This window comes from Leucoraja erinacea, chromosome 8 (assembly GCF_028641065.1).
Source record: "Leucoraja erinacea ecotype New England chromosome 8, Leri_hhj_1, whole genome shotgun sequence".
NCBI lineage: Eukaryota > Metazoa > Chordata > Chondrichthyes > Rajiformes > Rajidae > Leucoraja > Leucoraja erinaceus.
Window position 1 is genome coordinate 7,679,629 of NC_073384.1, and position 25,145 is coordinate 7,704,773.

At 46.4% G+C, this 25,145-nt stretch overlaps 1 protein-coding gene across 1 annotated transcript in view; it reads right to left on the reverse strand.

Moving 5' to 3' along the window:
• Nucleotides 1–25,145, reverse strand: part of LOC129699288 (1-phosphatidylinositol 4,5-bisphosphate phosphodiesterase beta-1) — a 660,784-nt gene that overhangs the window by 24,607 nt on the left and 611,032 nt on the right. The window contains 2 exon segments of the mRNA XM_055638950.1: nt 14,636–14,722; nt 22,195–22,252. Of these exon segments, the coding sequence (XP_055494925.1) occupies nt 14,636–14,722; nt 22,195–22,252 (145 nt within the window).

Genomic DNA, 25,145 nt, shown 5'->3' on the forward strand with positions numbered 1-25,145 from the left:
CCAACTCAGTATCCTGTACCTGCCTTCTCTCCATACCCCCTGTCCCTTTAGCCACAAGGGCCACATCTAACTCCCTCTTAAATATAGCCAATGAACTGGCCTCAACTACCTTCTGTAGTAGCTGGGGCAAGTTGGGCCGGAGGGCCTGTTTCCACACTGTATTACTCTGTGACTCTATAATGTGTTCAGAATGTATTAAGGTCGGGTTATAAACAGGATAAAAGGAAACAGAAAATTGTTTTGGAAATAAAAGGACAATTAAAATGGTAGGTGCATCGGGGACCATCTTCCAATATTTCTTGCTCTGGAAAGTTTCAAGTGGATTGGCAAAACACAAATCACACGGTTAATTCCCGGGATGGCGGGACTGTTATAAGCTGAGAGAATGGAGCGGCTGGGCTTGTACACTCTGGAGTTTAGAAGGATGAGAGGGAATCTTATTGAAACAGATAAGATTATTAAGGGTTTGGACACGCTAGAGGCAGGAAACATGTTCCCGATGTTGGGGGGAGTCCAGAACCAGGGGCCACAGTTTAAGAATAAGGGGTAAGCCATTTAGAACGGAGACGAGGAAACACTTTTTCACACAGAGAGTTGTGAGTCTGTGGAATTCTCTGCCTCAGAAGGGCAGTGCAGGCCGGTTTTCTGGACACTTTCAAGAGAGAGCTAGATAGGGCTCTTAAAGATAGCGGAGTCAGGAAGGCAGGAACGGGGTACAGGGGTGGATGATCAGCCGTGATCACATTGAATGGCGGTGCTGGCTCGAAAGGCCGAATGGCCTACTCCTGCACCTATTGTCTATAAATCACATTTAGTTTATGTTTTAGTTTTGAGAGACGGCATGGAGACAGGCCCTTTGGCCCTTTATTCTCTTGTTTATTACATGGTTTTAGTGTATTCTGTTTACATATAATCTGTAGCTCAGTTGCAAGTAAGAATTTCATTGATCTATCCTGGACACATGACAATTATATCCTCTAGATTCTGTAGACTCCTGACTCGAATCCACCCTGACCAGCGATCCCTGTACACCCATTCTGTCCTACACACAAACTAAAGAATTGAGTTTAGTTTGGTATGCATTTCGTTGCATTTCGTTGTCTCTGTACTGTACACTGACAATGACAATTAAAATTGAATCTGAGATCTGAATCTGTATCATTTAGTTTGGGAGATACTGAGCCGAAACAGGCCCTATGGCCCACCGAGTCCACAGCGACCAGCAATCCCCGCACACTAGCACTAGCCTACACACATTAGGGCTTAACGAATCTTTACCGAAGCCTTATTAATCTACAAACCCGAACTTCTTGTGAGTGTGGGAGGAAACCAGAGCACCCGGAGAAAACCAACAAGGTCACGGGGAGAACGTACAAACTCTGCACTGACAGAACCCGTGGTCAGGATCGAACCCGGGTCTCTGGCGCTGCGAGGCAGCAACTCTACCGCTGCGCCACCCATGCCAGTAGATTGTTACTTCCAAGATGTACAAACTCCCCATTAAACATTGCAAAGTTCGCTCTCACTGGAGCTAACTACTCGTGATATTGGCTCCGTACTGTTGCATCCAAGCCCTCTACAATGGAGTAACTCAGCAGGTCAGGCAGCATCTCTGGAGAACATGGGTAGCTCACAAGTTATAGGAGCAGAATTAGGCCATTCTCCCCATCGAGTCCACTCCGCCATTCAATCTTGGCTGATCTCTGCCACCTAATCCCATTTTCCTGCCTTCTCCCCATAAACCCTTGACACCCGTTCTAATCAGGAACTTGTCTATCTCTGCCTTAGAAATATCCACTGACTTGGCCTCCACAGCCCTCGGTGGCAATGAGTTCCACACATTAACTAACCTCTGACTAAAGAAGTTCCTCCTTGCCTCCTTTCTAAAAGAGCGTCCTTTAATTCTGAGGCTGTGACCTCTGGTCCTAGACTCTCCCACCAGTGGAAACATCCTCTCCACATCCACTCTATCCAAGCCTTTCACTATTCTTTAAGTTTCAATGAGGTCCCCTCTCAACTTTCTAAACACCAGCGAGTACAAGCCCAGTGCCGTCAAATGCTCATCATATGCTCTAACCCACTCATTCCTGGGATCATTCCTGTAAACCTCCTGTGCACCCTCTCTAGAGCCAGCCCATCCTTCCTCAGATATGGGGCCCAAATCAGCTCACAATATTCCAAATGTGGCCTTATAACCATATAACAATTACTGCACGGAAACAGGCCATCTCGGCCCTTCAAGTCCGTGCCGAACAACTTTTTTCCCTTAGTCCCACCTGCCTGCACTAATACCATAACCCTCCATTCCCTTCTCATCCATATGCCTATCCGGTTTATTTTTAAATGATACCAACGAACCTGCCTCCACCACTTCCACTGGAAGCTCATTCCACACCGCTACCACTCTCTGAGTAAAGAAGTTCCCCCTCATGTTACCCCTAAACTTCTGTCCCTTAATTCTGAAGTCATGTCCTCTTGTTTGAATCTTCCCTATTCTCAAAGGGAAAAGCTGATCCACATCAACTCTGTCTATCCCTCTCATCATTTTAAAGACCTCTATCAAGTCCCCCCTTAACCTTCTGCGCTCCAGAGAATAAAGACCTAACTTATTCAACCTTTCTCTGTAACTAAGTTGTTGAAACCCAGGTAACATTCTAGTAAATCTCCTCTGTACCTTTTGTTGACATCCGCTGGGTTGTAAGCTGGCCAAATGCGTAGAATGCAATTGGACCAAGGCAAGGACTTTGTTAATTCCACTATCCTATTAAATCAGTTTGTCCTGGACCAGCCTCTCTAACACCAACATCTCTACTTCCTCAGAAGGCTACGGAGGGTCGGCACGACTCCAACCACCCTGACCAATTTCTACAGATACACCGTGGAAACACCCAAATAACTACCATGGCACGGTGGCGCAGCGGTAGAGTCGCTGCCTCACAGTGCTTGCAGCGACCGAAACCCGGGTTCGATCCCGACTACGGGCACTTGTCTGTACGGAGTTTGTACCTTCTCCCCGTGACCTGCGTGGGTTTTCTCCGGGATCTCCGGTTTCCTCCCACACTCCAAAGACGTACAGGCTTGTAGGTTAATTGGCTTGGTATGAATGTAAATTAAACCTGGTGTGTGTAGGATAGTGTTAGTGTGCGGGGATCGCTGGTCGGTGCGTTCTCCCTGTTTCCGCGCTGTATCTCTAAACTAAACTAAACTCATTCGGACAATAGGCCTGAAGTGTTATGCCCCAAGTTATACCATGAATTAATAGACAGTGAGTGCGAGCACAGAAGTGTACGATAGTTAAGCCTAAATAAGCATACAACCCCAACATTAAAACAGCAGCACGCTACTTAAACTGCCTAAACTAAAAATACTCTCGAATTCACTGCACATCCACCATGTGAAAAAAAACATGCAGCAGTTTTTTTAAGTCTCCAGCTAATTATTAACTAAATTATGACTCAAAAGGAAATAAGACACAAAATGCTGGAGTAACCCAGCGGGACAGACAGGCAGGCAGCATCTCTGGCGAATGGGTGAATCGAGACCCTTCTTCAGACTGAGAGTCAGGGGAGAGGGAGGCTAGAGATATGGAAAGGTAAGGTAGTGTAGAGTGGTTCATTGTTAGCTGAGTTGGGGGTGGGGTTGGAGAGAGAGGGAAAGCGAGGGTTACTTGGAGGTAGAGAAGTCAATGTACATACCGCTGGGGTGTAAGCTGCCCAAGGAATAGGAATATTTTATTGTCACATGTGACTAGGCACAGTGAGATTCTATGTTTGCGTACATAATGTATGCAAATAGCGGCCACCTACAGCGCCTGATAATGTTACAAAGCGCGCTGGCTCCCACTTTTGTCCACCCATTCAATATGATCCCCCCCCACACCAGCAGTTGCCTTCCCCATACCGCCGGGTCCCCCCCATCGTCCACATTGTCCCTCCCCAATTGCCTCCTTCCCCTGTGGCCAGAGATTCCACTCTCTGCGTGAAAAAAGTTCTTCTCATGGTGGTCCCCTCTACGCTCTCATCGCGCTGGGTCCCACTTTTGTGTCGAGTTCCGTGTGGTATTGCCGTCCCCTCCCGCCGCCTCCCCCCAGGCTTCACCACCGCGTGTCGACTCCGGCCCCATCGTCGCCGCGCCAGGCTTCGCCACCGCCCAGGCCCCATCGTCGCGAGGCTTCACCACCGCCTCCATCGTAGCGAGGTTTCACCGCTGCCACTGCCGAGGCCTCACCGTTGTCGACGCCCCACTTCCCGTCTCCGTGGTGCCGAACCGGGTCCCAGCCGCGGGCTCCGTCAGCCGCTTCGCCCGACCCAGGGTTCTACCAACTGGACCCTGACCCCGGGCTTCTACGCGGCGATCCGGGAGGCACCGAGACTGCGGCGCTTCGTTAAACGCCTCCAGCCGCGTCCCCGGTCCGCAGCTGCCGCGGGGCCTGTATGAGGTGCTGCTCCTCCAATTTGCGCTGGGCCTCACTCTGACAGTGGAGGAGGCCCAGGACAGAAAGGTCAGTGTGGGAATGGGAGGGGGAGTTGAAGCGTTTAGCAACCGGGAGATCGCGTAGGCCTAGACGGACTGAGCGGAGGTGTTCAGAGTGGAGTAAATAAAACTCTGCATCCAGCGGCAGAATAAAGAAACAAAAATGTTTGCCATAATGCTTGCAAATATTTTTAATATTATATTTTATATTATATTAAATATTATATTATATTAAATATTATAGTTAAGAATAAGGGGTAAGCCATTTAGAACGGAGATGAGGAAACACTTTTTCTCACAAAGAGTTGTGAGTCTGTGGAATTCTCTGCCTCAGAGGGCGGTGGAGGCAGGTTCTCTGGTTGCTTTCAAGAGAGAGCTAGATAGGGCTCTTAAAGATAGCGGAGTCAAGGGATATGGGGAGAAGGCAGGAACGGGGTATTAATTGAGGATGATCAGCCATGAATGGCAGTGCTTGCTCGAAGGGCCGAATGGCCTACTCCTGCACTTATTGTCTATTGTCTATTTTAATATCCATTGGTTCTACATCTCTCTACATCACCACTCGTTTCCCTCTCCCCTGACTCTCATTCTGAGGAAGAGTCTCGACCCGAATTGTCACCAATTATTTTTCTCTGGAGATGCTGCCCGTCTCGCTGAGATACTCCAGCTTTTTGTGTTCGTCCCTAGTTTGGGCAATCTGATTCATCTAATTCTCAAGGCCACGATCGAACAAATTGCGAAAGCGCAGTTTTAAAACAAGGTGCCGGTGCCACAAGCAACCTGACGCCACCGTGCCAGAGGACAAGCAAGGTACTAGGGCAACAGAAGCATCTCCATTGTTAGTGGGAGACATCGCACACTGCTCTTCAGCCAACAGTGAATCACCACTGTTTTCTGTTGCTAGGCAGAGTCTACAGACCTCAAGGTCCACCTGAACATATGCTCTAATCGGCCTTTCAGTTTTAGACAGATGACTGGGGACCTCGTTGAAACGTACCGAATAGCGAAAGGCCTGGACAGAGTGGATGTGGACTCGATGTTTCGACTAGTGGCAGAGTCTCGAACCAGAGGTCACAGCCTCAGAATTGAAGGACGTTCCTTTAGGAAGGAGATGAGGAGGGACTTCTACAGTCCGAGGGTGGTGAATCTGTGGGATTCATTGCCACAGAAGGCTGTGGAGGACAAAGCCATGGATATTTTGAAGGCAGAGATAGACAGATTCTTGACTAGTGCGGGCATCAGGGGTAATGGGAAGAAGGCAGGAGAAGGCTGGATAGACTCGGCTTGTACTCGCTAGAATTTAGAAGATTGAGGGGGGATCTTATAGAAACTTACAAAATTCTTAAGGGGTTGGACAGGCTAGATGCAGGAAGATTGTTCCCGTCGTTGGGGAAGTCCAGAACAAGAGGTCGCAGTTTAAGGATAAGGGGGAAATCTTTTAGGACCGAGATGAGGAAAACATTTTTCATACAGAGAGTGGTGAATCTCTAGAATTCTATGCCACAGAAGGTAGTTGAGGCAAGTTCATTGGCTATATTTAAGAGGGAGTTAGATGTGGCCCTTGTGGCTAAAGGGATCAGGGGGTATGGAGAGAAGGCAGGTACAGGACACTGAGTTGGATGATCAGCCATGATCATATTGAATGGCGGTGCAGGCTCGAAGGGCCGAATGGCCTATTCCTGCACCTATTTTCTATGTTTCTATGTTTCTAATGGGGGGGTCAGGAGGGAGAGATAGATCAGCCATGATTGAATGGTTGGGGAAGTCCAGGACAAGGGGTCACAGCTTAAGGATAAGGGGGAAATCCTTTAAAACCGAGATGAGAAGAACTTTTTTCACACAGAGAGTGGTGAATCTCTGGAACTATCTGCCACAGAGGGTAGTTGAGGCCAGTTCATTGGCTATATTTAAGAGGGAGTTAGATGTGGCCCTTGTGGCTAAGGGGATCAGGGGGTATGGAGAGAAGGCAGGTACGGGATACTGAGTTGGATGATCAGCCATGATCATATTGAATGGCGGTGCAGTCTCGAAGGGCCGAATGGCCTACTCCTGCACCTAATTTCTATGTTTCTATGTTTCTATGAATGACAGAGTAGGCTTGATGGGTCGAATGGCCTAATTCTGCTCCTATCACTGATGACCTGATGACCTGATGGGGCTACTGATGGGCAAGTGCGGACTTTTTAAAATATTTTCTCTTCCTCGTGAAGCACGGTGACCCATTCGGACGCGTTCCGATGACCTATTACCTCTCGCAAGCACTGGAGAAATCAGACACAGTAACTGAGAAAGGAAATAAACAAACCTGACAAACCAATAGTGAAAAATAAGGAACAAAACGGATGCATTTCTTGTGCACAGCGGTCGTTACAGAGTACTTACAGGGAAAGTAACACAGAGAGTTCTGAGGGGTTTTTAGTCAAGGGCAACATTTTTTTCAGTGCATTTGGCCTCAATGTCTTGCAAAAACTGCAGCAAAAATGGGGAGAATGAAAATTATATTTTTATAAAGAAGCAGTACAAAAATTGATTGAAAACACACATAACATGTACTTTAACATCCGTACAGAGAAACAGTTCTTAGGGTCGTGATAAAATGGTAAACTTCAAAGACATCTAACAAATATATCGTCCATTTTAATCATGTTAGACTCTATTGCTTTAAGATGCCAATTTCGAATAGTTAACCACACCACTGTGAATGGCTTTGTTCTTGGCTCGGCAACGTAACAGCTGTTTCATTGCCTCCACGATAAACGCTCAGAGTCCATGAAACATTAACTAAAGGTGCAAGTGCACCTCAAGTTCAAGCAGGTAGGCAGCGAGCGATTTTTGAACCGAAATGGAAATGGAATTGGAGCCAATGCTAGCAGCTAATTAATTTTCTAAAAAAGAGCAGCCCAGAAACTCTTTCAGTGTTTGATTTTAAACCTCTCGGCAGCCATCTGTTGGTGCATCCTGATCATTGTGTCTCAATGCTTGCTCATGGAGTCATAGAGTCATTCAATGCATTTCGTTGTCTCTGTACTGTACACTGACAATGACAATTAAAATTGAATCTGAATCTGAATCTGAATAGAGTGATACAGTGTGGAAAGAGGCCCCTCGGCCCAGCTTGCCCACACCGGCCAACGTGTCCCAGCTACACTAGTCCCACCTGCCCGCATTTGGTCCAAACCTGTCCTATCCATGTACCTGTTCAAGTTCAAGTCCAAGTTCAAGTGAGTTTATTGTCATGTGTCCCTGACAGGACAATGAAATTCTAGCTTTGCTTTAGCACACAGAACAGAGTAGGCATTTACTACAAAACACCTGTCTGGCAGTTTCTTAAATGTTGGGATAGTCCCAGCCTCAACTACCTCCTCTGGAGCTCATTCCATGCACCCACCATCCTTTGTGGGGAAAAATGTTACCCCTCGGATTCCTATTAAATATTTTACCCTTCATTGTGTGCGGTTTTGGTCCCCTAATTTGAGGAAGAACATTCTTGCTATTGAGGGAGTGCGGCCAAGGTTTACAAGGTTAATTCCCGGGATGGCGGGACTGCCATGTGTTGATAGAATGGGGCGGCTGGACTTTTGTATACTCTGGAGTTAGAAACATAGAAAAATAGGTGCAGGAGGAGGCCATTCGGCCCTTCGAGCTTGCACCGCCATTCAATATGATCATGGCTGATCATCCAACTCAGTATCCTGTACCTGCCTTCTCTCCATACCCCCTGACCCCTTTAGCCACAAGGGCCACATCTAACTCCCTCTTAAATATAGAAGAATGAAGTTTAGAAGGATGAGAGGGTATTTTATTGAAACATATAAGATTATTAAGGGTTTGGACATGCTAGAGGCAGGAAACATGTTCCCGATGCCCTATCTAGCTCTCCTTTGAAAGTATCCAGAGGACCGGCCTCCACCGCCCTCTGAGGCAGAGAATTCCACAAACTCACAACTCTCTGTGTGAAAGAGTGTTTCCTCATCTCCGTTCTAAATGGCTTACTCCTTATTCTTAAACTGTGGCCCCTGGCTCTGGACTCCCCCCAAATCGGAAACATGTTATCTGCCTCTAGCGTGTCCAAACCCTTACTAATCTCATATGTTTAGATAAGATCCCCTCTCATCCTTCTAAATTCCAGAGTCTACAAGCCCAGTCACTCCATTCTATCAACATATGACAGTCCTGCCATCCCGGGAATTAACCTTGTGAACCTGCGCTGAACTCGCTCAATAGCAAGAATGTCCTTCCTCAAATGTGGAGACCAAAACTGCACACAATACGCCAGGTGTGGTCTCACTAGGGCCCTGCACAACTGTAGACGGACCTCTTTGCTCCTATACTCAACTCCTCTTCTTATGAAGGCCAACATGCCATTAGCTTTCTTCACTGCCTGCCGTACCTTCATGCTTACTTTCAGTGACTGATGAACAAGGACACCCAGATCTCGTTGTACTTCCTCTTTTCCTAACTTGACACCATTCCGATAATGATCTACATTCCTGTTCTTGCCACCAAAGTGGATAACCTTTCACTGTACCTCGGTACACGTGACAATAAACTCAACTAAACTGACTCGATATACTTTGTACAAATGTCTCGATTATATTTTCCTTCCTGAATTATTTATGTAAAAGATATCTGAAATATTTAATTAAACATTTACTACCATAGCAGTTGATTCATTTCAGCTTTCCACTATTGTAAAAAAAAATGCGTACATTTGTTCCTAGCCTCCAATTTCCTCAACTATGTTCATGTTCATAAGTGATTGATTGGTGCAGAATTAGGCCATTCAGCCCATCAAGTCTACTCCGCCATTCAATTATGGCTGATCTATCTCTCGCGCCCAACCCCATTCTCTTGCCTTCTCCCCGATATAGGGACGTGATGCTTGCTCTGGCTCTATAAGGTGCTGGTAAGGCCACTGTTGGAATATTGTGAGCAATTTTGGGCACCATATCTGAGGAACGATGTGCTGGCTCTGGAGAGGGCCCAGACGAGGTTTACAATAAAATGATCCCAGGAATGAGCGGGATAACCTATGACGAGAGTTTGTCGGCACTGGGACTGTACTCGCTGGAGTTGAGAAGAATGAGGGGGAACCCCACAGAAATGTACAGAAAGGCTTGGATAGAGTGGATGTGGAGAGGATGTTTCCACTAGTGGGAGAGTCTAGGACTAGAGGTCACATCCTCAGAATGAAAGGACGTTCTTTTAGGAAGGAGATGAGGAGAAATTTTTTTAGTCAGAGGGTGGTGAATCTGTGGAATTCTTTGTCACAGAAGGCTGTGGAGGCCAAGTCAGTGGATCATTTTAAGGCAGAGATAGATAGATTCTTGACTAGTACAGGTGTCAGAGGTTATGGGAAGAAGGCAGGAGAATGGTGTTAGGAGGGATAGATAGGTCAGCCATGATTGAATGCCACTGCGATGGGCCGAATGGCCTAATTCTCCTCCTATTCCTTATGACCTTATGACCATAACCCTTGGCACCTGTTACATGACTCTTCCTCACATCTGCTCAAATCTATTCCAGTTAATATATAGATTTACCAACACACAAAAGCTTTGACAGATAATCAAAAGAATAGAATTGAAGATTAGCTCAAGTTAAATGATTTCATGCCCTGCTGTTGTGGGTTTTCTCAGAGACCTTCGGTTTCCTCCCACACTCTAAAGACGTACAGGTTTGCAGCTTAACTGGCTTGGTATAAAATGTAAAAATTGTCCCTAGTGTGTGTAGGATAGTGTTAATGTGCGGGGATCGCTGGTCGGCGCGGACCCGGTGGGCCGAAGGGCCTGTTTCTGCGCTGTATCTCTAAACTAAACTAAACTGTCCTAATTACTGGGATGCTTGATATAGAACAAGGATGCATCACCCCATGGTCAGTCATGACTGAGGGGGGCCTATGAATGAGATATAAACTTGAGGAACTCTTCCCCCTCCCTTTGTACGTTAATAACTCGTCCCTTGCATTGAACTGGTGATTTTTAATGTTGCACATTCTTGTTTTGAAAGCTAATATTAAAGAAACTTTCAAAAGGATAAAGGATCATTTAGATGAGTTCTGCCAAGTGAGAGAAATGCCGTCACAAATGTGAGTATGCAGGACATTCTAGAAACAATTCTAGAAACATTCGACCCTTCGAGCCAGTACCGCCATTCAATATGATCATGGCTGATCATCCAGAATCAGTACCCCGTTCCTGCTTTCTCCCCATATCCCCTTGATTCCATTAGCCCTGAGAGCTATATCTAACTCTCTCTTGAAAACATCCAGTGAATCGGCCTCCACTGCCTTCTGTGGCAGAGAATCCCATCTTCACCCCCTACTCCCAGATCCAAAGATATCCAAGAGAACTCTCTCTTGAATACATCATCCTTTCATTACACTGGTACCTGGCACTTGATCCCTTCAAGGCCAAGTAAGCAAAGACTAGAACATAGAACAGTGCGGCAGAGCAACGGGCCCTTCGACCCACAATCTTTGTGCCTCGTCCAACTGGTCTCATCTGCCTGTACTTGATCTCATAAGTTCTTAAGATCTAGGAGCACAATTCAGCCCATTGAGTCTTCTCCGCCATTCAATCATGGCTGATCTATCTCTCCCTCCCAACCCCACTCTCCTGCCTTCTCCCCATAACCCCTGGCACCCATACTAATCAAGAATCTGTCATTCTGTGCCTTTAAAAACATCCATTGACTTGGCCTCCACCGCCTGCTGTGGCAAAGGATTCCACAGATTCACCGCCCTCTGATTAAGTAAATTCCTCCTCCTCACCTTCCTAAAGAAATGCCCTTTTATGGCCTCTTGCTAGTGGAAATGTCCACATCCACATCCACTTGATCCAAGCCTTTCACTATTCGGCAAGTTTCAATGTGGTCCCCCCCCCTCATCCTTCTAAACTCCAGTGAGTACAGGCCCAGTGCCGTCAAACGCTCATCGTACGTAAACCCACTCATCCCCACTCATCATTCTCGTAAACCTCCTCTGGACCCTCTCCAGGGCCAGCACATCCTTCCTCAGATGTGGGGTCCAAAACAGAGAAGAACAGAGGAACATGATGAATGGATGTTTCCCAGGGGCAACAAAATCTCTAACTTTGTCATAATCTCAGGTGACCATCTCTAATAAAAGCCCCCCCCCCCCTCAACCTTGTGTTGAGAGGACGGTACCCAACGGGTCCCACTTGGTCTAGTCTCTATTAAAAGTTAAAATAACCTCTGCCTGTAATGTTGTCCGGGTGATGATGAAATGGAAGCTTAAACATTTTACAACCTGCCTTGTTTTTGACTGATCAGAAGAGTCCAATGACTCTCAATCACAAATCGTTCACACTGCCAAGCATAATTTCATCCCAATTATTTCCTAAGGTACTTGGTGCAAGATTTTTCTATTCAGAAATGAGCAGAATAGTAAAAATAAATCCATTAGGTATTTACATTCTCGTTCTCAAAATGCCTTAAATAGGTCCTTGTCATATTCTAGAAACAAAGAACTGCAGATGCTGGTGTGGACCAGAGATGAACATAAAGTGCTGGAGTAACTCAGACAGCATCTATGGAGAAAATGTTTCAGACCCGTCTCCAGTCAGACGAAGGATCCAGAGCCTAAACTTCACCCATCCTTTTTCTCCAGAGATGCTGCCCGACCCGCTGAGTAACTCCAGCGCTTTGTGTCTATCTTGTCATATTCTCCCTTGATGCTGGTGCCTTTCAGAAAACTATTCCTCCCATTGCCGGGACGGCTAGATCTCTCTTTCTCTATGAACATGAAACGTGAAGCAGAGTACAGGGCGAAATAGAGACACCAAAGTCTACAGATGCTGGAAACTTGAGCAAAGCACAAAGTGCTGGAGGACCTCATGTGGGTCGGGTAGCATCTGTGGACGGCACGGCGGCGCAGCGGTAGAGTTACTGTCTCACAGCGCTTACAGCGTCGGAGACCCGGGTTCGATCCCGACTACGGGTGCTGTCAGACCGGAGTTTTGTACGCTCTCCCCGTGATCTGCGTTGGCTTTCTCCGAGATTAGTTTAGTTTAGTTTAATTTAGAGATACAGCATAGAAACAGGCCCTTCAGACTACTGAATCTGTGGAGACCATCGATCCCGCACTTTAACACTGTCCAACACCCACCAGGCACAATGTTTACATTTATCATGCCAGCTAACCTACAAACCTCAAGTTCAAGTTCAAGTGAGTTTATTGTCATGTGTCCCTGTATAGGACAATTAAATTCTTGCTTTCTTAAGCACACAGAACATAGTAGGCATTTACTACAAAACAGATAAACGTGTCTCCTGTATATCTTTGGAGTGTGGGAGAAAACGGAACATCACGCAGGTCACGGGGAGAACGTACAAACTCTGTACAGACGGCACCCGTAGTCGGGATCGAACCTGGGTCTCCGGCGCTGTGTTCGCTGTAAGGCAGTAACTCTACCGTGCCCGCCCATAGATCTTCGGTTTCCTCCCAGACTCCAAAGGCGTACAGGTTTGTGGGTTAATTGGCTTGGTATAAATGTACAAATTGTCCCTAGTGTGTGTGTAGGGTGGTGTTAGTGTGCGGGGATCGCTGGTCGGCATGGACCCGATGGGCCGAAGGGCCTGTTTCCGCGCTGTATTTCTAAACTAGATTAAACTATCTCAAAACTAAACTAATATCCGGAGAGAATGGACTGAAGACGTTCCGTGTCGGTGACTCTACAGACTGATCGGAGAAAGCTGGAGCGGTAGAAAGCCTGCAATGTGATAGATGGACATGGTGCCAGGCTTTGTCCAGCCCCCACCTCTCTTTTCCAGCAATCTCTCCCCCCCCCCCCCTCCTTACTCCAATCAGCCTGAAGAAGAACCCCAAGCCGAAATATCGTCTGTCTCTTCCCTCCACAGATGCCGCCTGACCCGCTGAGTTCAGTTTACTTTAGAGATACAGCGCGGAAACAGGCCCTTCGGCCCACCGAGTCCATCCCGACCAGCGATCACCCAGCGGTTTTACCCCACACATTCGGGACAATTTACAGAGGCCAAATGACCGACAAACCTGCACGTCTTTGGAGTGCGGGAGGAAACTGGTGCTCTTGCAGGAAACCCACGCAGGTCACGGGGAGGACGTACAAACCCCGTGCTGACAGACACCCGGGGTCAGGATGGAACCCGGTCTCTGGCGCAGTGAGGCAGCAACTCTACCGCTGCGCCACCGTGCCGCACCGCCAGCGTTTTGTGCTTCGCATGGGGCAAACTGCAGAAATACACCAGTGCAGGACTTTCCAATTGTTACAAACACACTAATTGAGGATAATTTTATAAGTCTACACAAATGCATTCACAGTGTTGCTAAACTTGTACATTCTTGCACCTTTGAAGTAGAGGTTTGCCCGAAACAGGTTAGCAGAGGGAGGTATACAAAATAGAATAAAAACAACAGTCTAAATAATTTATCATAACCTGTCCTGAACTCACCCACCCCATCTCAACAACATTTTAGTCTCGTAATTTAGTTTTAGAGATGCAGCGCTGAAACTGGACCTCCGGCCAACCGAGTCCGTGCCGAACAGCGAATCCCCCCCCCCCCCCCCCCCCCCCCCCCCCCCCCCCCCCCGTACACTAGCACTGTCCTACACACACTGGGGACAATTGACAATTTTTACTGAAGCCAATTAACCTACAAATCCGCACGTCTTTGGAGTGTGGGAGGAATCAGGAGCACCCGGATAAAACCCACGCAGGTCACGGGGAGAACGTACAAACTCCGTACAAACAGCTCCCGTGGTCAGGATCAAACCCGGGTCTCTGGCGCTGTGAGGCAGCAACTCTGCCGTTGCTCCACCGTGCCCCAAGGGTACAGTAACTATCGTAAACACAAAAAACTTCTGATGCATTTATACTATCAGCTCAATTTTGCTTTTATAAGGTCAGAAGTGATAGGAGTAGAATTAGGCCATTCGGCCCATCAAGTCTACTCCGTCATTCAATCATGGCTGATCTATCTCTCCCTCCTAATCCCATTCTCCTGCCTTCTCACCATTACCCCTGACGCCCGTACTAATCAAGAATCTATCTATCTCAACCTGAAATTTATCCTCTGACGCCATCTTTACCCCCACGTTTTACACCATTTTGTCACATATAATGAATTTAACACTTTCATCCCGTTCAAATAATTGAATTGTACCTTTGGCTTCTCATCCAAGATTTGCAGGCGCACTTCCTTATGCTTGTCCACCAGTTTGTCTTGTCTCTTCGATTGGCCATCCTCCAGCTGAAAGATTAACGGAAAGAGTGGAGCCAGTGAAATGCAGCGGGAGAGAGGAGAAACTTGCATTTATTCGACGTGGAGGAAGGAACTGCAGATGCCTGTTTGCACCGAAAAGAGGAACAAAGTGCTGGAGTAACTCAGCGGGACGGGCAGCATCTCTGGAGAGAAGGAACGGGTGGCGTTTCTTTCGTGTTCTTGTTCTATGTCTGCATAAAACTTGAGAGTCTTCAAGGTACAAGAGAAGTCTTTATTACATTAACTCAATGCTGGCAGCAAGACAACTAAAAGTGTCTGCAACCACTCACACCGTGTACAGACAAAGATAACTATGTACAAAACATCTCCCTTTGTCCTGTGTAACGCCACCTGCTGCACGGGAGCAGCGGGTCCTCCCGCCCCACATAGTCCACCAAACATCACAGTTTCAGTTGAGACCCTTCTTCATACTCCGAGTCAGGGGAAAGAGGGAAACGAGAGATATATATACGGTGATATAGAGAGATATCGAACAAACGAATGAATGGTATGCAAAATGCAACAAAGATCAAGGTGGAACCCACAATGGTCCATTGTTGGTTGTAGGGTAGGTGATAACAAGTTATACAGGCAGTTCTGTTGTGTTTCACAGCCTGTGTAACTCGTTATCACCTACCCCTCCGCCAACAATGGACCATTGTGGGCTCTGACTTTCCTCGGTCATCATTGCTTTTTAAATATCTTTCATTCATTTGTTCTATGTATCTATGTATTACTAAAACTCTCATCTTGTTTGTTTTGGTGTCTGTCAGTGGGTGAGTGAGTGAGTGAATGAGATCCTGAAATTATGCCAAAATGGCACACGGTAGCGCTACAATTTTTGCACCACCTTACTCACAAAGTCCTGTCGTGTGTTTTCAACAAGTTTTGTTCAGATTGATGTTATATTTTACAAGTTATTCACATTTTCAACTTTACAATTTCCAGTTTGAGAAAGAATGACTTGAACACTGCAGTGGCAGTTGCTGGCTGTTGGCAGTTACAGCTATGACGTCACGATGGGATCTCATTTTCATAAACTGCCCGTGAACAGTGCTCCACCTGACAATGACATCACAAAGGGATCTCATTTACATAAATTGCCCATCAACAGTGTTCCACCCAGTACAATGAGAGATTTGTTACATTGTTGTAGGGAGAGGGAGGGAGTGGGGGAGGGGAGGGGGAGAAATGTTATTTAAACATTGTGTTTAGCGGGGGAGTGCAATAGGGGAGAGGACTGGGGGAGCAGGGAGAGGGGAGAGGAGAGAGAAGAGGGAGGGTGAGGCGGAGGGGGAGGGAGTGTTGGGGGATGAGGGCAAATGAGCCGCGCCTGCGCAGTTGGGAGCTATGGGTGAGTGGTGGAATATTGCATTGGGGGAACATGTTGCGTTGGGGGAACGGGTGAGTGGTGGAGTATTGCGTTGGGGGAACGGGGCCCAGCGGGTCCCACTTGGTCTAGTATATTCTATATCTCTCCTTCCCTTTCCCATGACTCTCAGCCTGACGAAGGGTCTCGACAGGAAACGTCACCCGTTCCTGAAGCTGACGCTGAGACGCTGCATGACCCGCTTAGTTACTCCAGCTTTTCTGTATTCATTCAATGCTTTTTACAACTTCTCAAGGGTTTTACACGGGATGAAGGTACCTCTGCAGCTCCGTGCCTGTTAAACACGGACATTCCTGCTGCGTTTCCGCGCACATCTTTTTGTAGAAAGCAGATTTGTTTGTGAATATAAAGGAGTATAGATTTTCCTGCAAGGTTAATCAGAGATAAACGTAATGATGGTGTCTCTGAGCCATTGAGTTCCCCAGTTCATAAGTCACAGGAGCAGAATTAGGCCATTCGGCCCATCCAGCCTACTCCACCATTCAATCATGGCTGATCTATCTCTCCCTCTCAACCCCATTCTCCAACCCCATTCTCCCCATAACCCCTGACACCCGTACTTATCAATAATCTGTCAATCTCCGCCTTAAAAATATCCATTGATTGGCCTCCACAGCCGTCGGTGGCAATGAATTCCACAGATTCACCACCGTCTGACTGGAGAAATCCCTCCTCATCTCCTTTCTAAAGGTACATCCTTTAATTCTGAGGCTGTGACCTCTGGTCCTAGGCTCCCCCACTAGTGGAAACATCCTCTCCACATCCACTCTATCGCAGGCCTTTCAATAGACAATAGGCCATTCTGCCCTTCGAGCCAGCACCGCCATTCAATGTGATCATTTCACTGTCCGGTAAGTTTCAATGAGGTCCCCCCCCTCATCCTTCTAAACTCCAGCGAGTACAGGCTCAGTGTCTTCAAACGCTCATTGTATGCTAATCCAATAATTTCTGGGACCATTCTTGTAGACCACCCCTGGACCCTCTCCAGGGTCAGCACATCCATCCTGGGAGTTAGATGTTGCCCTTGTGGCTAAGGGGATCAGGGGGTATGGAGAGAAGGCAGGTACGGTATACTGAGTTGGATGATCAGCCATGATCATATTGAATGGCGGTGCAGGCTCGAAGGGCCGAATGGCCTACTCCTGCACCTATTTTCTATGTTTCTAAGAGCTTTTCACTGCACGGGACAATAAACTAAACTAAACTGAACTGCATTCATATTATTTGAGCATACATCTTTATCATTCACTTAGATAATACAACTGCGCGCTGTTCTATTACGCCAACCTGATTATTTTTACATCAAGTTTTAAAATAACTATCTTCCTACATCTTTGAACAAACTACACAGCAGGAATTCAGAGACATCTTTAATATTAAAGAAAATTACTTGATTTTATTCAATATCTAGTTTGGAGAATTCATTAATATTTAAATTTCTCCAGGAACATCTATGTTTCTATGTTTCTATCCTCAGATACGGGGCCTGAAACTGCTCACAAGAGCAATAATTGGGATGTTTTCAAGACTGATCATTTCTTTTGTGCGATCATAAGATACAGGCATTTGTGCAAAGCAAGGTTCACACCAGAGGCCATCATTTTACAATATTTAAGGCGTCTGATTTTCCCTTCCCGATGAGACGTTGTTCATGGCTGCGTGAAAGAAAAATAGTCCTCAGCTTCAGGGCCTGGCTCCCTCTAGTGGGCAGCTGGCTGATTGCATTTTAAAACCCATCCAGCAGAATATTACCGACCATCACAAAAATAAGACACAGTGCTGGAGTCGTTATTCTTTTAGGTTTAGAGATGCAGCGCGGAAACAGGCCCTTCAGCCCATCCAGTCCGCGCCGACCTGCGATCCCCGTACACTAACACTATCCTACACACACTCTGGACAATTTACAATTTTACCCAAGCCAATTAACTTACAAACCTGTACGTCTTTGGATTCAAGATTCAAGAGAGTTTATTGTCATGTGTCCCAGATAGGACTATAAAATTCTTGCTTTGCTTCAGCACAACAGAATATGGTAGGCATGAATACAGAACAGGTCAGTGTGTCAATAGACAATAGACAATAGGTGCAGGAGTAGGCCATTCGGCCCTTCGAGCCAGCACCGCCATTCAATATGATCATGGTTGATCATCCCCAATCAGTGCCCCGTTCCTGCCTTCTCCCCATATCCCCTGACTCCGCTATTCTTAAGAGCCCTATCTAGCTCTCTCTTGAAAGCATCCGGTGAACCTGCCTCCACTGCCCTCTGAGGCAGAGAATTCCTCAGACTCACCACTCTCTGTGAGAAAAAGTGTTTCCTCGTCTCCATTCTAAATGACTTACTCCTTTTTCTTAAACTGTGGCCCCTGGTTCTGGACTCCCCCAACATCGGGAACATGTTTCCTGCCTCTAGTGTGTCCAAGCCCTTAACTATCTTATATGTTTCAATGAGATATCCTCTCATCCTTCTAAACTCCAGAGTGTACAAGCCCAGCCGCTCCATTCTCTCAGCATATGACAGTCCCGCCATCCCGGGAATTAACCTTGTAAACCTACGCTGCACTCCCTCAATAGCAAGAATGGCCTTCCTCAAATTAGAGGACCAAAACTGCACACAATACTCCAGGTGTGGTCTCACTAGGGCTCTGTACAACTGCAGAAGGACCTCTTTGTTCCTATATTCGATTCCTCTTGTTATAAAGGCCAACATGCCATTCGCTTTCTTCACTGCCTGCAGTACCTGCATGCTTACTTTCATAGACTGATGTACAAGGACCCCAGATCTCGTTGTACTTCCCCTTTTCCCAATTTGACGCCATTTCGATAATAATCTGCCTTCCTGTTTTTGCTACCAAAGTGGATAACCTCACATTTATCTGCATTAAACTTCATCTGCCATGCATCTGCCCACTCCCCCAACCTGTCCAAGTCACCCTGCATTCTCATAGCATCCTCCTCACAGTTCACCCTCCACCCAGCTTTGTGTCATCTGCAAATTTGCTAATGTTACTTTAAATGCCTTCATCCAAATCATTGATGTATATTGTAAATTGCTGCAGTACCCCACTAGTCACTGCCTGCCATTCTGAAAGGGACCTGTTAATCCCTACTCTTTGTTTCCTGTCTGCCAACCACTTCTCTATCCATGTCAGCACTCTAGCCCCAATACCATGTGCCCTAATTTTGCCCACTAATCTCCTATGTGGGCCCTTATCAAATGCTTTCTGAAAGTCCAGGTACACTACATCCACTGGCTCTCCCTTGTCCATTTTCCTAGTTACATCTTCACATGATTTCCCCTTCGTAAAACTATGCTGAGTCGAACCGATCTTGTTACTGCAAACCAAATGTATGGCTATCTCATCTTTTATAATTGACTCCAGCATCTTCCCCACCACCGATGTCAGGCTAACTGGTCTATAATTCCCCGTTTTCTCTCCCCGCCTTTCTTAAAAAGTGGGATAACATTAGCTACCCTCCAATCCACAGGAACTGAACCTGAGTCGATAGAACATTGGAAAATTATCACCAATGCATCCACGATTTCTAGAGCCATTTCCTTAAGTACCCTGGGATGCAGACCATCAGGCCGTGTGGATTTATCAGCCTTCACTCCCATCAGTCTATACAACACCATTTCCTGCCTAATGTGGATTTCCTTCAGTTCCTCCGTCACCCCAGATCCTCTGGCCACTACTATATCAGGAAGATTGTTTGTGTCCTCCTTAGTGAAGACAGATCCAAAGTACCTGTTCAGCTATTCTGCCATTTCCTTGTTCCCCATAATAAATTCACCTTTTTCGGTCTTCAAGGGTCCAACTGTGGTCTTAACTAATTTTTTCCTCTTCACATACCTAAAGAAGCTTTTACTATCTTGCTTTATATTCTTGGCTAGCTTGTATTCGTACCTCATCTTTTCTCCCCGTATTGTCTTTTTGGTTATCTTCTGTTGTTCTTTAAACATTATCCAATCCTCTTGCTTCCCGCTCATCTTTGCTACGTTGTACTTCTTCACTTTAATTTTTATACTGGTTTTATGCTGAATCAGGTTCCTATTCAATCTTTCCAGCCTCACCTTAAACCCATGTCCTCTGGTTCATGATTCCCCTACTCTGGTCAAGAGACTCTGTGCATTCACCCTGTGTATTCCCCTCGTGATTTTATACCCCTTCATCCTCCTGCGCTCCAAGCTAGGAAATATCGAGATGCTTTTTGCATGCGTGGATGTACCATGTGGATGTGTGAAGTGTCATTCCTCCAGCTTTGAGATTTTCATGGAGGTTTCAAAACTACCAATTCTACATATCCATCACTCTGGAGCGGCACGGTGGCGCAGCGGTAGAGTTACTGTCTTACAGCGCCAGAGACGCGGGTTCGATCCTGACCACGGGTGCTGTCCGTACAGTGTTTGCACATTCTCTCTGTGATCAAGTGGCTTTCCTCCAGGTGCTCCGGTTTCCTCCCACACTCCAAAGGTTTGCGTGTTAATTGGATGCTGTAAATGATCCCTAGTGTGTAGGATGGAGCTAGTAGTGAACTGGTCGGCGCGGACTTGGTGGGCCAAAAGTCCCGTTTCCTCGCTGTATCTCTAAATTAAACTCAACTAAACTAAAAAGTGGAAAAAAAAGTTGCCCCTCAGGGTCCTATTAAATGTTGTCACTTGCTTTGAAGCTATGGCCTCTGGTTCTTGATGACTCTATTCTAGGCGAGAGACATTCTTGGAAAATGTTTTTCGGATCCAAACACGTGGAGGAAAATGACCTTTCCCACAGTTGCTGAAGAGTTAATACATTTATGTAAAGCTTGTTTTTATATTATCAAAGTAACACTGGATTAAGTGTAATATTTCTAAAACTCGAAATCCTTCCAAGGCCTGCTTCCTGGAATCGGAGAAGTCCATGGACACAATATGATACTGAAAGTCAACAAAAGTATGATAACTTTTTATCTCAAATGCACATTCATCCTTCAAATAGCACCAATGAATGTTATGCACACAATAAATATAGATAAAGATAAAGAGAGTCATAGAGTGAAACAGGCCCTTCGACCCAACTTGCCCACACCGGCCAACATGTCCCATCTGCACTAGTCCCACCTGCCCGTGTCCCTCTAAACCTGTCCTATCCATGCACCTGTCTAAAATGTTTCTGAAACATTGGGATAGTCCCAGCCTCAACTACCTCCTGCTCTGACAGTTTTGTGTAAAAAAGTTAACCCTCAGATTCTTATTAAATCTTCCCCCCCCCCTCACCTTAAACCTGTGTCCTCTAGTCCTCGATTCCCCTACTCGGGGCAAGAGACTCTGTGCATCTACCCGATCTAGTCCTCTCATAATTTTATATACTAAAGCGTTCCTGTAACGTACACAGAGTTTGGGCAACATGGTGGCACAGCAGTAGAGCAAACAAGGGGACATGACTTGAGAATTAAAGGACATAAGTTTAGGGGTAACATGAGGGGGAACTTCTTTACTCAGAGAGTGGCAGCTGTGTGGAATGAGCTTCCAGTGAAGGTGGTGGAGGCTGGTTCGTTTTTATCATTTAAAAATAAATTGGATAGTTATATGGACGGGAAAGGAATGGAGGGTTATGGTCTGAGCGCAAGTATATGGGACTAGGGGAGAATACGTGTTCGGCACGGACTAGAAGGGTCGAGATGGCCTGTTTCCGTGCTGTAATTGTTATATGGTTATATATGGTTAGAGTTGCTGCCTTACAACGGCAGAGACCGAGGTTCGATCCATGCTGTCTGTACAGCGTTTGTACGTTCTCCCCAGGACCCGCATGGGTTTTCTACGAGATCTTCGGTTTCCTCCCACACTCCAAAGACGTACAGGGGTTTGTAGGTTAATTGGCTTGGTTTAAGTATAAATTGTCCCAAGTGTGTGTAGGATAGTGTTAATGTGCGGGGATCGCTGGTGAGCTGAGGGGCCTGTTTCCGCGCTGTATCTCTATACTAGACTAAAAAAACTAAACGTGCGATTGGATCAACCTTCTGATAAAAGCAAATAATCATTCAGTGACACAGAGGTTCAGGTGGGGAAGACACAATGAAAATAGTTCCAACTTACCCTTTTGATAGACTGCACCACTTCATGGATGTAAGATCTTATAATCTCTGTCTTTTCCCTGCAACAAGACATAAATCAGGCATATTCCCCGTTAGATGCGGCTTAGATTTGCGTTTGATAATGAATGAATGAATGAATAAGTTTATTGGCCAAGTATGTTCACATACAAGGAATTTGCCTTGGTGCTCCGCCCGCACGTACCAACACGACATACAGTAACAATTAAGAATGACTCATAAAACATTAAACATTAAGGGTAAAACATTACAGTTTAAACATGTGAATGAAATAAAATACCAGAGCAAAAGGAGGCTACAGACATTTGGTTATTGAGTAGAGCGACTACTCGTGGATAAAAGCTGTTTTTATGTCTGGCTGTGGCAGCTTTGACAGTCCGGAGTCGCCTTCCAGAGAGAAGTGATTCAAAGAGTTTGTGGCCAATCTACGGTGGCGGCATTAGAATTGGACCATCATTGCCTGTAGCAGATTGTGCTTCCTCAGCTGCTGCAGGAAGTACATCCTCTGTTGGGCCTTTTTGACTGTGGAGTCGATGGTGGCCCCCCACATTTCAGGCCCTTGGAGATGATGGTTCCCAGGAGCTTATTGGTGTATTATTCTTGCGTGTACCCAGATGCAGTAAAAAGCATGGTTTGCGTGCTATCCGGTCAAATCGCAAACTGACACAAGGTGCTGGAGTAACTCAGCGGGTCAGGCAGCATCCCGGGAGAACGTGGATAGGTGTGTTCCGGGAATGCCGCTTGATCCGCTGAGTTACTCCAGCACTTTGTGTGTGTGTGTGTGTGTGTGTGTGTGTGTGTTCATGATCCAGCATCTGCAGTTCCTTGTTTCTGCAAAGTGTATTGAACAAGAGTACGAATCAAACCATACGGATGGTACATTTAGGATAATGCAGAGAGAAAGAGTGCAGGTCCACCACCGACTTTACGGCAAATGGTGGTCCGGCACTTCCTTTAATCCGGATAAAATGACAGGAGCGCACTTGAATTGGGATGTGTGTGTGTGTGTGTGTGTGTGTGTGTGTGTGTGTGTGTGTGTGTGTGTGTGTGTGTGTGTGTGTGTGTGTGTGTGTGTGTGTGTGTGTGTGTGTGTGTGTGTGTGTGTGTGTGTGTGTGTGTGTGTGTGTGTGTGTGTGTGTGTGTGTCCACCTGAAAGTGTTGTAGAGTCTTTATAGAGTCATAGAGTGACACAATTTGAAAATGAGGCCCCTCGGCCCAACTTGCCCACACCCACCAACATGTCCCAGCTACACTCGTCCCACCTGCCTGCATTTGGCCCAATTCCCTCCAAATCTGTCCTATCCATGCAGCCGTCTGAACTGTTTCTTAAACGTTGGGAAACTACCTTCTCTGGCAGCTCGTTCAAATACACCCATCATCATTTGTGTGAATATATAGACTTATAGTGTACAACATCCAATCGTTTCAGGCGCAGAGGAAAAGTGAAAGGTCTGCAAAGGGGCAGGTTGGAAGATCAGGACTACACCCTAGCTTATGAGTGTAGTCTCGATCAATTGATGCTGTCATACTTTTTTTTCACGTGGTTCCATTAATCTGTGGCAGGGCAATGTACAGTTGAATTCACGGACTTTCTTTAAAATTATAATCCCCGATAGATCAAATTGGTTGTGCTGTCTCAAACGCCAACAGCCAAATCCTTTGTGACAAAGTTATTGCCAAGATACAAACTTCCAAAGAATTCATCGTTCATTCATCACCGCTGAAAACATTAGTGACGCAGTGGCGCTGGTTTCCGACGGGAACGGTAACGGACGCACCGCACATCACTGTCCTCCAGTTCCTGCGGACTTCCGCCGCTGGATGTATAGGATTTTGGTGTGTGTGTGCTTTGTCATCATTCCTTACAATGCTGTGTACCATATAACCATATAACAATTACAGCACGGAAACAGGCCATCTTGGCCCTACAAGTCCGTGCCGAACAACTTTTTTCCCTTAGTCCCACCTGCCTGCACTCATACCATAACCCTCCATTCCCTTCTCATCCATATGCCTATCCAATTTATTTTAAAATTATACCAACGAACCTGCCTCCACCACTTCCACTGGAAGCTCATTCCACACCGCTACCACTCTCTGAGTAAAGAAGTTCCCAGTACGACAGTGATCGTAACTTCTGCTGAAGTGTGGATGGTCGTTGGCTTGCTAGAAGCTTATCCGCCCTTTGACAGGTCTTGTTTTTGGTCCTGCTGGGGGTCCACACTCCCCTCCTCACCTGGCAAACCACGTGGGGGAGACGGTTTAATTGCCGACTATCCGACCATGGAGCAGGTAGCACGGGATTACATGGTACCCGTGGCGGGGGGGAACTCCCTCCCCGACCTGACCTTCCGAAGATAGAACCATTGATTATTTCAAACTATCTGGTTGGTGATGGAAGGTAGGAATGGGGTTAAGTGTCACAGGGAGGTTATAGGATGGCACGGTGGTGCAGCGTTAGAGTTGCTGCCTTACAGCATCAGAGACCCAGGTTCGATCCTGACTGCAGGTATTGTCTGTGTGGAGCTTGTACGGTTCCCCCGTGACCGTGTGGGTTTTATCTGGGTGCCCCGGTTTCCTCCAACACTCCAAAGACGTGCAGGTTTCAAGAGTATATTCAAGAGGGAGTTGGATATAGCTCTTTGGGCTAATGGAATCAAGGTATATGGGGAGAAAGCTGGAACGGGGTACTGATTCTGGATGATCTGCCATGATCATGTTGAATGGCGCGAAGGGCCGAATGGTCTACTCCTGCGCCTATTTTTTATGTTTCTAGGTTTACAGGTTAAGTGACCCATAAAAAAAAAATTAAGTTGGCCCTAACGTGTGTAGGATAGTGCCAGTGTGTAGAGTTATCGCTGGTCAGCGTGGACTTGGTGGGCCGAAGGGCTTGTTTCTGCGTTGTATCTCTAAAGCCTGAAGATTAAAATAATC